The sequence below is a fragment of the Hemibagrus wyckioides genome, linkage group LG24, assembly GCF_019097595.1.
Source record: "Hemibagrus wyckioides isolate EC202008001 linkage group LG24, SWU_Hwy_1.0, whole genome shotgun sequence".
In the NCBI taxonomy this organism is placed as follows: domain Eukaryota; kingdom Metazoa; phylum Chordata; class Actinopteri; order Siluriformes; family Bagridae; genus Hemibagrus; species Hemibagrus wyckioides.
This window is the reverse complement of record NC_080733.1, coordinates 11,717,290-11,731,353: the sequence shown is the minus strand read 5'-3', so window position 1 is coordinate 11,731,353 and position 14,064 is coordinate 11,717,290. Positions and strand designations below refer to the sequence as shown.

General features: G+C 39.1%; 1 protein-coding gene and 1 long non-coding RNA gene across 3 annotated transcripts in view; both read left to right on the top strand.

Moving 5' to 3' along the window:
• The window catches only part of znf704 (zinc finger protein 704), a 59,144-nt gene that overhangs the window by 23,269 nt on the left and 21,811 nt on the right, over positions 1 to 14,064 (top strand). For both annotated transcript variants that reach the window (XM_058377789.1, XM_058377788.1), the window contains exons 3-4: positions 11,501 to 11,604; positions 13,075 to 13,316. In XM_058377789.1, coding sequence (XP_058233772.1) covers positions 11,501 to 11,604; positions 13,075 to 13,316 — 346 coding nt within the window. The remainder of the gene's footprint in view (positions 1 to 11,500; positions 11,605 to 13,074; positions 13,317 to 14,064) is intronic.
• LOC131345094 (uncharacterized) lies at positions 4,216 to 8,022 on the top strand. The gene is made up of 2 exons (XR_009203444.1): positions 4,216 to 4,450; positions 5,953 to 8,022. It is a non-coding gene; the product is annotated as an uncharacterized LOC131345094 (long non-coding RNA).

The window sequence follows — 14,064 nt, the reverse complement described above, 5'->3', positions numbered from 1 at the left end:
GTTATCAGTAAGGCTTTAAAATATACTTTTCTGAAAATCCTGGGTTTTGTCAATGCCTTAAACCACAGACCACCTCAGTACATCGCTACACTGTTGTTTGTGTATTCTCTTTTGCTTCTCACCGTATACTCCTAATCTCCACCTACCACATCTGCACCTTGTGTGCACTTTCCATGACCAATTTATCACGTTTCTCCGTACTGAGAAAAGCACTGAAAACTTGTTTAAATGAAACCCACATATTACAGAAGTCTGAGAGCAATTCTTGGGGAAGTCAATAAATGTTTTTGTGCAGCACATATTTTTGTAGAACACTTTGCTCAGGTGAAAGTGCGTTTAAATTAAGCTTTATTTATACAGGTGCTTAACTTGTTTTCAGACTATTGGCATTACCATTGTGCAGCATATTCCAAAATGAGATCTTCAGTAACACCAAAATAACCCTTCTTAAAACTTGTCCAAATAAATAATGATAGAAAATGTATGTTGGTTTTTTTGTTTTGCTTCTTAGTGATAGTATTAGTACGGTAAAGATTTATTGGTAGCCTAATATTTAGCTCGACAATGATGAGGTCAATGGTCACAAACAGTTGTATTGAAGAAAATTAAGTTAATTTGCTATTGTTCCACATTTCACAGTTAAGCAGACTGGAATTCACCCTCATTAATGTTCCTCCAGTCTATAAAATTACACTTTGATGGCGGTGTTTCTGGTCTAAGCCGTGGCATTTACTGCTTTGACCTCTTGCTATGGCAATACTGGAGACACCTGAAACGATGCCTTTCTGCTTTTTCAGCTAAAGTAGTGAGACCAAACAAGAAAAAAGAATTCACCTAGAAGTAAATCCAATTAAAGGGGAAAGGATGCAGGTCATGAAAACTACACCTTTGCTTCTGCTAGCACTCTGCTTTATGAGCATGTGACTGTAATCTTTTTGATTGATTAAAAATATGAAGAGACTGCTTATTATTAAATAGCAGCAGATTTCTCTAGCAGCGGACTTTTGCCTCTTACTGGTTTATTACTGTGGCTTTGCGCATATTCTCTGCCTACAAGGATTTTCTTGTTAGCTTGTCCATCTAAAACATGTACTAATAATAGTAAAACCAAGCAAGCAAGCAAGGAATGTGGATTATATATTACAAAGAAGAGCTCGGTACTGAGGCCGCCAATAAGCATGCAGTCTTTGCTTATTCACAAATGCATTCAGTTTATAGCTCCTCGTTATGTCTATGTTTAGATAGAGTACAAAAAGCTTGGCCTAAAAAGTCATAAGTGTCTGCTGCATATCAGCTGTGGTGACAGTTAGTGCTCGCTTCCTCTTAGAGCGCATGAACTCTATTACAACCTCAAACCAACATCATGGGTAAATCTGAGCATTTTAGTTGGTGATGTTGAGTCGTCTGTTCTAACGATGGTACAGGAGTCATATGCTCATATCTACAGGGTGAAAACATTTTGTTGTTTCAGTTTCTGTTCTCAGACAGCTCTTCACTATAACACTCCTCTTCCAAGTTTTACTATACCCTGCAGGAACACTTTGTGTCAGCAGTGCGAGGTATAAAACACAACTCACCACTCATGAACCGTACAACCAGTCTGAGAGTACCATGTTCCTGTAGGTTGAGGTGACAGGTTCTTTGTCTTACCTTAAGACAGTGTGGAGATTATGATCTTAGATAGAGGCCATAATGCCCCTTCCCCCCATTGGATTCTTCTGGTGAAGGGCGAGTGTTTTTTATGAGCCACTTTCTATTCCCTACAGGGCCGTGAGGAGCGTACCTCCCCTTCTCTCTCCATCATGGAGATGACTCTTTAGGGGTTAAGGGGAGGATGGGAGTGAAAAGGGGTTTATATACATCGTGTGGTGAAAGAGAGAGCATGGGGGTGCTGAAGACTGGGTGTTGAGACCTGGTTGTTCACATCAGAGACGGAGGGACATACGAATTGGTGTTTAATCCGTTCCTCACTTAGGAAGAGGGTAATATGTCCAACAAGCAGCACATGCTGACATCTATCACATGGTTGTTAAAAGACTGCAGAAATCTAGTCAAGCAGGCATCGGGTGTCACCAGGTCAGCTCCATTATGCACTTGGCCGCTTCAGAGCTTGTAATATCTTGCTCAGCTTCTTTCTTTGTTCACACCGCCAGCATGTTTTCTCTCTCTCCTCCTTAGAAGCAAAAGGAGTGCTTAGAGTAGACATTTCTGTCTGTTACCATTGCTTATTAAACTGGACAAATGCATTCTTTGTCTCAGAGTACCTCATAGAATGAGCTGTACCATGGCCCACTTCATCAAAGCTGCCTCTGTGTGGTGATGCAAGTCAGGTGAAAAACTGTCAAGTAGGTCGACAAATATGTTGGGTGTGCTTCAGTTCAAGTCAGGTTTATTTGAACAGTCCTTTTAACAATAAACATTCTTACAAAGCAGTGGCAGAATCATTTCGATGCGAGTTGATACCAATATCACATGGCAATGCAACCGAATTTTTGATATAAAACCAAATGATGCCATAATAGAAAATAAATCCAATTAAACATCATCTGAACATAGAACTTTTGACTGTTGTCACTCTGCACTAAACTGCTGTATTTCACAGGAAGGCACCATTTAACTGACACTGCAAACAGCCAACAGACCACTGTTTTTGCATAACATGTAAGGAAAGGAGATTGTGAAAACGGTGTTACAAAAAAAACAGATCTGCATCCAACAGCCAAAAAACCCAACATGGTTTGTAATAGACAAATAGGTAAACATATATAATTCACTGGTTATATCTTGGCTCTAAATATTGGCTCTAATGTTTGATAGTTAAGCAAAATGTTCAGTAAATGTCATTATAGCATCACACTGTTGAGTTTTTGAGTTCATTTTATAACAGAATTATTTAATGTCATTTGTTATTTCTGTAGTAATTACTTATTCACAGGGAATATAATCTAAGCCTAATAATAAAATAGATTTTTATTAGATTATTATTTTTTAGATTATTAGATTTTCTCATTTAACACAAAGAACCATAAGAACTAAGGTGTCTTTAATAAAAAATAAAAAAAACCTCAGCAAACAGCTCACAAATATTCCACAGCATTTAATTCAGTTGTAAATAAAGTAAATATAGTTACAATATTAACTAATTGTAATTGTTGGCAAATTACTGATATAACAAGAATAAAACACTTACAGGATTAATCTAGAAATACATCAGCATTCACTGTACCTGCTGAAATACCCACATGTTGTTAGCAATATGCTAACCTCATTAAATACCTGATGGTGATTACCGTTAAATTAGTGACTAAAATTAAACTCACTGTCACTTGTAACATTATCACACACATTCCCCAGGTTATGGTTGTTCCTGTAATTACTCTTGTAATAACTATTCGTAATGGCTAGTCAGTAAATACTAGGTCAGTCTGGTTTGGGGTATTGATTTGTGATACAGCTGCAGATGAGGTGATGGAGCCACTGTCAGGGAAAATTATGACCTGTTTCTTTTTTCTGCAGCTTTGCTAATGCTAATGTGACTTAAAACTCGAGTGTCTGAATTAGGCAGAATATGTCAGTGTAGCCTTATTAAAATGATTAAAATGTAGATATTTGATTTGAAACTGACTGATTGAATGAACTCTAAACATATTGTTCAACTGTATGGGTTGCTATTTTACTTTCCCCACTGAGGTATAATATAACTATAGAACAAAAAAGTTTACCTACAAAATGTCTTTTTTTATGCTGTCACATTGCAATCACTTTACAGTACGTGTGCCATATGTTTGTGTTTTTCACGTTTTATCTCCCTACGAGGCTTCATCTGTTCAGCAGTTCGACACAGAGTGATCCTTGTCAGGAAGCCATATTGTCCCTGTTCTTTTTCGAGTGTGAGCTCACTGTGGGAAATAAGACTAGGACTTTCTGTTTCGTGCCGCATTAGAAATGTACTGTTCTAGCTTCTTCGCCCCATAGAGGAGCGATACAACACGAGAATAGGGTTGAAAGCAAAAAAAAAAAAAAAACACGGCAAAAAACCCACAGCATGCTTTGTGGGTTGCGCTATATATAGACGACGCTCAGTCAAAATATAGGCTGTATTTTGTCTATATGCAGATTAGAACGTAAACACAGGAATTGATGCTAGAGTGAAATTATTGGTTTGACTCAACCATGTTCTGCAACTTTGAGCCACACTGCTCGTCTTTACTGGGGACTTTACTCTGTGTGTTTTGGAGAAAGAGGCAGTCTTTGGCATGTTGCCAGTCCTTGAGACCACCAGTAAGCCTCCAGTTTTCACATGATGACCGATAATAACCTCGGATCAGGGCCAGGCTACAGCCAGCAGATTAGCGTTAGGCAAAGAAAGAGGAAGCGCAAAGCGAAGCCTCCAAGAGCAACAAACCACACGTGTTCATGCTTGAACATGCTGAGTGAAGCCTGCAGTAATGTAAGTTAATCAGTGATGCATGCATTAATCTGTGCTTTAACCAGGCCCGGTAGAGGCGAGTAATACTCTTCTATTCTCTGGATTAATTATTCTCCCCATGGAGCCATTTGCTAGTCCAGATTCAGGCTGGTTTGGAATAATGTTACCTCACTACTTAATAGGGAAGAATAGTGATGCCTTGATGTGGTTCTTTTACGGTAGTTATGATGTTATATGAGACTTTCAGTGCAGTGCAATGTCTTTCATCATCTAATGCACATGGGGTAAAGAGAACTAAGACCTACCACAGAAATGGTTTAAATTCTCACACTGGGGAGTAGCTTGTATGCCCATATGGGAGGTGTAATCATCTGGTCTGAGACTGATCAACAGGTCTTCTCTAGGAGACATGACGTTTGATCCTCAGGGACCTGGATGGCCAAGAACTACAGTGGGAATCGTACCACTAGAAGCCACAAGATTTTAATTCTGGATAATATCATGTTATAAACGTTGTTTATAGAGAATGTGGTCTGAAAATTAATACCATACAACAATTATTGAGTCGTGTAAACTTCAGTGAAACAACCCAAATAACACATTTAGAAACAGTTTACTGGCGGTGGATTTTGAAGTTTTGAGTTTCCTATTTAAAAGAGCCACATTTTTTCAAATGTCAGTATCCTAGCGTGATACATCCTAGCATGAGATATACTAGCGTGAGACATCCTAGCATGAGATATACTAGCGTGAGACATCCTAGCACAGGATATACTAGCGTGAGACATCCTAGCACAAGATATACTAGCGTGAGATATTCTAGGGTAAGATATTCTAGCGTTTTTAAGAAGAAAGCTTAACAACCAGGATGCTCTCGTAATAGTGTAACCACACAGCTGTTGATTGCAACAATGTTGGTGAAAGTTTTGCCCCAGTGTTTGAGACAAACATCAAACACTGAATCTCCCAGCCTGTCTACTTTATGCCAGAATGCTCTGATCTGCGCTCAATTTAACCAGACCAGTTGGCAGAGAAAGTCCTGATGGAGCCTTTTTACTGTCTCTCATAGCAAGCAGTGTGGTATTGGAAATAAACCTTATCTTCCCTGCAGCAGTGTGTTGCTGATCTTCCTTGGGAATCCCTGCATTGAGAAATTTGTCATCTAACATCAGTTACCACATAGTGCGCATAGTGTTCAAGCACCACTTAAGGTTAAAAAAATAAATAAAACTCAGGAAATGTGACACTTACGCACCAGCTACGTGCTTCAAATCAACAACTATAACAATCAATATGTCTTCAAACCAGTTTCAGTTGGTGCAAAAAAATCACATGACACATGAACGTGTTTTCCCGCGAGGCAGTGGAGAAAAATAGACCTGAGTTAGAAATAAAGCATTGAAATGCAACTCTCTGCAATTTCACAAGTGTGCACAGGAGGTTTGCAACAAGTGACATTTTAAGCCAATTACATCAGCCGCCTTTGTAGCTTTTCTTTACCCGTGATGTTTCTGTTTCTACAGGCTGACAGAATTCTACTCGAATGTTGAGTTGCAACAATGAACTCTGCACTTTTACTTTCAGAAGTAACTCCGCTGGCTACTTTGTCCTTCGCTTCTACATCACTCAGTGAGCCGAATGTTGGAAAAAGCAGCAGTGCATACGGCTGCTGAAGGAATATATATATATATATATATATATATATATATATATATATATATATATATATATATATATATATATATATATAAGATTCAGGGCTTTTCACTCTGCTGCAAGAAAGCTCTTTGTTTCCCCCCTGCACAAAGTTCCTCAAAATGAACTCACACATCCACATACATGCATGCTGTGAAAGAAAAAAAAATAAAGCATGGAATTATTGCACAGTAAACTTTTGTCCTCCGACATCCCTGTTGTATATTTAGACACCCCGTGACTTGTCCTCACATGCCAGAAACGGAGTATAGATCTTATCTGTGCTTCATGTGTAGATTGAATGCTTTTGCTAGAACTATCTGATTATTCACTTTTGTGAAAAAGATTAGACTGGTTGCACAAAGGGAAGTGGGTTAAAGGGCATGTATGCAGTAAACAACATATTACTTGCACAAGACAATGGCGTTTCTGCAAAAAACGTTTTTATTCAAGACGGAATCAAATTGATATTGACAGCAGAAATTTATTCAGCTCACACGATCACTAATCACCTGTAGATATCTGGCAGTTATTTTGGCAGTACTACAATATGTTTTAATGGATTATGGATGTATTTAAATGTCAAGAAATCTGATAGACACCTGGATTTTATCCCAATAGTCAGGTTATGTATACTTTTATTTATTTATTTATTTATTGGTTGTATTTAACATGTGCACTATTATAGCTAAGATATGCAGAATAAAGTTTGAAATGTTTTAATTATTCATAGATGGAAGAAAGAAGGCATTTTGCAACCATAAATCATTCCAATAAACTTGTTACCAGTCACATGAAATCCAGAAGAGCATGATGGGTTAGGAATGGATGTAATTATAAAGCTGAAACAACTTACTCTGTAATGCTCACTATTAGACTTCTCAACACAATCATGTGATTAAACCAAGTCACCATTATGCCATGATTTACAGTTTTAATTTCTATATTAACCGAGGCTCAGATCTTTAACCAAAGTTTTAGTTTAGCTCTTACTGGAAGGTAGTTTTGCAGCTTGTAGGGATTTTCCCGAAAAGAAGTCTGATCATCGATCGAATCCTTGCTGCTGTTTTCTGGCGTACAAGCAAACACGCTCAGGCTTTCATTTATTAAGATCCTAAATAACGAGTGCTAATTTGCGTGAGCAATCGGATTAATTGTGCAAGTGGGTCTGCTGTGGTTGATTTACCAAGAATAATTAGGTGCATGACATCATGTACAACACTGGAGGAGGACACAGTATGTAAATAAGGCGTTGCATGTTCTTAATAGCCTCAATGAGTGTGGAAAAAGAAACTCCTGGAAAAGAGAGAGAGAAAGAGAGAGACTTCTGATTTCCACAAAATCACAAGTTAGATGAACTAGATATCATTCGTTTTAATTTTGGTACGACTTTATTCCAAAAATTTGAAGGAGGCTTTCACTCATACTGATTTGCGCCTGCAGTCTAGTACATTGCTTATAAAACTAACCAATTTGCTCAGGCACCACCCTGTAGAAACATCCCCAACTGCATCTTCATTTCAGCCAAACGCATTTCATTACAAATTTTGCTCATGCAAAAGATGCAATCCTTAGTGATTCTCGTTAGTAAATCAGTGTGCATGCTTTTTGTGGTTGATATCAAGCTTACACATTCTTACACACACTAACATTTATTTAAAGGTCAAGGTTTAACGAACTTTGTCATATGCACAAGCTTCCTTTAACGATGAACTTTGCACATTCTTACTGATGCTGCAGTAGAAAACTAGGGATAAATAACAAATAAGAGAACAATAGAAGAACTCGTGGAATAAGTTGTGGAAGAGATTCAGCATGCTCTCATGTGATGTGTTTCCATGACATTGTATTGTAGCTGTTCATTGTTCATTGTTTTAAATAAAGACGTTTTACTCACACATACTGTATCAGTAATATTCTTAATAATAATTATATACACATACCTAAAAAAATGATCATGTAACCTTAATAGACTTCATATATTTCTGAGAAAGATGACAGACTTTTGCATTACATGCACATGACATTATGTGCTTGAACGTGCACGGCTGTATCGTTTTGTGTTAGAAGCGAAGACCTTAAGGCAGGAGGCAAAATGTGTCTCATTATTCAGGAGGAAATGAGCTTCATAGCTCACTGACTATAAGAAACCATAGTTGGCCTCCTGCTTTCTTTCTTTTTTTTTCCTTCTCTGCACTCTGAACAGATGTAGAGTTTTAGGGGAATTCCCGTATGCTTGTTGAGCTGCTAGAAAAACACTCTAGATATGATTTTAACCAAATGGCAAGTTAAATTGGATTTTTATAAATGAATGTGCTTTTCATTAGGTTAGCTGGATTGTGTTTTAAGAAGCTGTGAATGATGTGAGGTAAAATCCCGTCACAGGAACGATCGCAGTGATACAGTAGTGTAAATGGAGATGCTGTAGGAGGTGGATGTTCTTTTATAAAAATTCTGACAGGTTTGCTCAGTCCTAATCTCAGCTGATGGATCGTATTTTTGTATCGGTATTTTTTTGTGCAGCGTACCATTGCTGTTACCATGCTGAAGAGGCAACAGGTGATGGATTAATGATCCTGTATAGAGGACAAAAGAGAAGTGCAGAGGAGTGAATGTGTAACACAATCGGTTGTTGTGGTTATTTCTCCCAAGTGATTGTTGAGTTTGAAACTGGAGCCACGTCTCTGGCTCGATGGCAGCGATGGTCCGTGCTCCTCAAACAGTCCTTTCAAGACAAAGGACCAGATGTCTGTGAAGGCAGCGCTAAAGGGGGGGATTGCATTACCACAGCCGCCAAAACACCCATTTGTCTTGTGCGTTTGGATGGTACAGAAAGTTGACTCTTCTGTCCAGAGATTTTCAGCAGATGTCAGCAGTCTGTCTGACTGGCTAGTTGCCATCTCACCCATTTACCCATTTACCCCCACACTAAAACCCGCCCAGTATTCTTCACATCACATCCATTTCTGGCTGGGATATCTACATTTATGCTAAAACCCACCCACACTCAGCTGTCCCGGGTTTTTCTAAAACACACCTCCGCTTGGTCTTCCTGGAGCTTTGCCATTTAGCCCCACACCAAAACCTTCCCCTATTTAACCATCATGCCAAAAACCCACCCACTCTTAGCCTCCTATTTTACCCTTGCAACAAAAACCAACCCACGCTTCGTCTCCTATGTTACCCCTGTGCCAAAAACCCATTTTTTCATAAACATAATTTATGTATCCTTCCAAACTGAGGACCTAGAAGGGTCAGAAATACATTTTGGGGGATGGGAAGAGGGAAAGGGGAAAATGTCAAATACCCATTCACACTTACAATGCCTATTTACCCCCTTCTTTGAAAACCCAAATTTACCACAAACTAACACTTACCCTGTCAGTTTATCCCCATTTCAGAACCCACCCACATTTATCATGCCTATTTACTGCCATACAAATATCCCATGTTTATCTTCCTCATTTGACCTTAGAAGAACAACCCACAGACTATAAGGTTGTCCATTTACCCCCACAACAGAAATGAATCCACACCTAAGCCAGCATTGTGGACAACAAACAAAATGACATTAGAAGCAAACGTAGAAGATGCAGTGGTTTGGCTGATCAGCATTACAGATGGTTTTGTTTAATATTTTATTTTGCAGACCAACCATTAAAACAGTTTTTAAAATATCTTCTGAAACACACCCACAACTAAGTGGCTAACTAGTGCTTTAATAGCCACTTTCTCCACTATAAATAAGTCTTGATGGAATGCTTACTTTTGTAACAAAGACCTTGAGTTTGCTTAAACATTTTGGTCAAATACCAGTTTTTTCAATGCAATTGCTTTCTATTATCTGTCATCAACTACTGATAATCATGCATTAGACCCAAAACCCACCCATGCTTGGAGAAATGCAGAGCGTAGCATATTGTAACCCAATCACTTGTTATTTTCCCAAAGTGGGTGCTGTGTTTGAAACCAGAGCCATGTCTCTGGCTCAGTGGCACTGAGGCTTCAAAGAAACCCTTAAAAACAAAGAGCCAAATCTGTGTGTAGGCAATGCTAAAGGAGGTTCACTTGCCCATAACTCCATAACCCCTGACCCCAACTACCCCCCAATCCATCCATGCTAAGCCTGCTGTAAATAAGGAAAGGCACTGGATTGGATCACAGTACATGCAGAAGCCCCCAGGAGACTCTTATTTTTAGGTCTGGGTCATTTTTACCTCTGGTTAATTTATTACAGAAGAGAAAACAATATTAATGTACTTTCTGTAATATTGTGATGTAATCAGAGACTGAAGGAGGACTGATGTGTATGTCATGATGTATAGCATTTCAGCCTATTAAAAGGATGTTTTATGACCCGTATCACATTAAAAAAAAACACAAAAAATTCTTGGCCATCCTGGACTTGTTGTGTAGAGCACTAGAGAACGCAGTCATACACTGGACTTGCATTGGACTAACACTCCAATCTCTAATCGAACACATTTAACATGGCACTTTGTGTTCCAGTCAAATCACTTACATTCACTAACTTTTACTCGCTATATATTTTAATTACAATCTCATGAGTACAGGCCTGTGGTGTTTCTATGGCTTGTAAAAGGCACTAATGATGTGATTTGAGGCCTTAAATTGCATGATGTTTTGCAGAGTAGCAATACATCAGCGCTTAATTACACTGCTTCTAATGTGTTTGTTGAAAATGTATAATATTTCATTGGCATGTGGGGTATTAGTGGGTTAATTAGATGCTGTTCAGGGACATCTCTGTGGCATTATCTCAGGAATCTGTCATGCTGAGATGCTCTATTCTGTGCTCACTGTGACTTTCCAAGGTGACCAGGAAGTAATCGGGGGAATGGGGGTCTTGGGAAAAGGAGAGCTGCCTGTGCTGATTTATACCACAGCTCTAATAATGTTGTTTCCATCATGCCGATGGCGTTGATTATGGAGGTTGAGAAATTTGTCAGTCTGAGCCTGTGGTCTCTTTGCTCCGCTCATGGATTTGGGATTGGGCTTGTCTTTGTGTGCTGTTGGCTCAGGTGTTCTCATGAGGGAGGTGAAGCAATTGATTTCATTCTTCACACATCAATGCATTCCATTCACCTCCGTTTGATAATGATTTACACACCGTTCACCAGAGGCTTCACCATCTTCAGACAGGATCCTGCATAAATGATTGGGACATCTGCTTCAGGTCCTTGTTCTTTGTTCTACATGCACACCAGTGTGAATTCTGGACTAGACCCATAGATGGTTTACTGCAAGAAATGATCATAATAACAAATGGTTCTGTGATACGACTGTTCAGAAAAGGGAATCCTCAGAGAATGCAAAACAAATGTGATAATGAGTGTTTTTCTTTTTTTTACACAGGAAATCAGATGAGGAGGTAGACATGGACAAAGTAACTGCAGCCATGGTGCTAACTAGTCTGTCTACAAGTCCTCTAGTACGCAGTCCTCCAGTTAAAGTTAGCGGTAAGTCTGCAGTCCTGTTTTAAACTCTGCTCATCTGCTCAGTCTCTTTCATACAGCAGCAACAGAGATAACAGCGCTGTGTGGTTTTTGCTCAGCAATTTCCTGTTTTCTGCTCTTATATAGCCCCGACACTGAACTGAAGTTGACCCCTCTGCATGACTTTTACCTTTTGTTGTGTTAATATTGTTTAGGAACTGTATTGTGCAACCATCCTAAACTCCCTACATTTGTTGTTGGTATTTAGAACAATCTAATTTATATGCCATTTAAAAGTAATATAAAAGTACCACTTTTCTGGGGCCTACAAAGAGAGAAGCAACTGAAAGCCCATGTCTGCAGAAGAGCTGTGGCAATTTCTTTAAGATGCAGGAGAAACCTACCATCTGATGCCTGTATTTTTTAAGACAAATGTGGTCTAACTAAATATTAATTTGCTTTTTTAAAAGGTTTGCTGCTCTGTTATTCCTGCAAGCATCTTTGCTTCAAGAGTCAAGAAAAAAAATAGCATGTGATGATGGCTTCTGCATAGCACTTTATTGGGAAACACAGTAGTCTCTTGACATACAGTAACCACATAACCTAAGGGGAAAAAGACTAGACTGTTTAATTGTATACTGGTAAAAAGGGAGTCTTTTTATTATTCCAAAGGCTTTATGTTTCACAAACATTAATATGATACACTGCATGGTCATAACTATGTGGACACCTGAACATCACCTCCATATGCAGTTTTACCACAAAATGTTGCTACAAAGTTGGAAGCATACAAATGTGTAGGATTCATGTCTTTGCATGCTATAGCATTATAATTTTCCTTCACTGGAACTACGAGCCCCAAACCTGCTCCAGCCTGACAGTGCCTCTGTACACAAAACAGGCTCCATGAAATCATGGTTTGCCAAGTCTGGACTGGAACTTGAGTGTCCAGCACAAAGCCCTGACCTCAACTCCACTTGCGCCAATTGCAAACCAGAGCTCCTCCATTGGCATCAGTGTCTGACATCACTAATGCTCTTGTGGCTGAACGAACACAAATCCCCACAGCCACGCTCCAACATCTACTGAAAATCTGATGGTTATTATAACAGCAAAGGGGAAAGCAGATATGAGTGTTATGGTCAGATGTCCACATACATTTAGCTATATAGTGTATTACTATCAGAACCATCAGAATTAGATTGGAGTGAAAATGTTAGTCAGAAAGTTGCATGGTAAAAAGTTGCATGGTAAAACATTACACTATTATTAATTAAAGCAAAAGTGAGAATATATTTAGATTTCGATGGAAAAATCATGAAAAAGAGGAACTCGGTATTTTAAGTAACTGATTCTGATTAAAATATGAACAGGAACCAAGAATGTGATGCTTCAGATTAAATTTCAGGTTAAACAGGCAGCATATGTGTGGTATCTATGAGAATCAGAGCAGCTCTGTCCATGACCAGGCCTTGACCTGCTCTCTTCCTGCAGACGGTCTGAATGGATCGTGGAAGGATGGAGGCTTCACTCCATCCAGTTACAGCAGCAGTGGTTTCTGGAGCTGGAGTGCTCCAAGTGACCAGTCCAACCCGTCCACTCCGTCTCCTCCGCTCTCAGCCGACAGTTTCAGACCGTTCCGTATGTCCAGCCTCAGCGGACCGCAGGACGACACTCTGGACGAGCAGGACACTAGCAGTCTGCTGTTTGATGAGCCCATTCCCCGCAAACGCAAGGTCAGCTCCCATGTCCTAATGTACTTTAACTACATCTAATAACAATCTGAGACCAGTTGCTTTACTGTCCCTTTCTGGACCCTGTTCTGACAGCATGTCCTGGAGTGTTTTATTCCTCTTATACTACAGCAGTTTGCCGGTGTACTCTATGATCTTATCAACTGATTACCTTTCATCAAGTTAATTCCAGTTATCAACTTACCTTCAGATATAAACAGTTCTTAAATCACTTTTTTCTCAAAAATAATACGACAAAAATACATTGTGTGTCGTGGTGGAAAACGTAAAGAAACAGCTTACTAACGGGAGACTCCTTCCTTAAATAAACATCATCACGTTTGACAATTATTCTTGTTAAATAACATGTTTAACCTCTTTATTATTAGAATTAGATTATGTAGAGCACCTGCAATGTATCTCTCTGTGAATTAGGGGTTACAATAGAAACAGTACCATGGCCTTGAAGACACTGCTATCAGATCTGCTGTTACAGAAAACCAGTCAATGCCTTGACTAATCAAAGTTATGCATTTAGCAGTGTTGTGGTATGAAATGTTATTGTTGTTCTTGTAACAGAGTTGTATGTGTGTGTGTGTGTGTGTGTGTGTGTGTGTGTGTGATTATGCACAAAGAGCCCTACCTTCTCAGTATAGTGTGGTGAAGTGAGAGCTACATCTCTATGTTTAAGCCCATGTTAATGGTGGGTGAGGGTAACGCCACATCCTGTGTTTGCTGCTGTTTTCTTCAA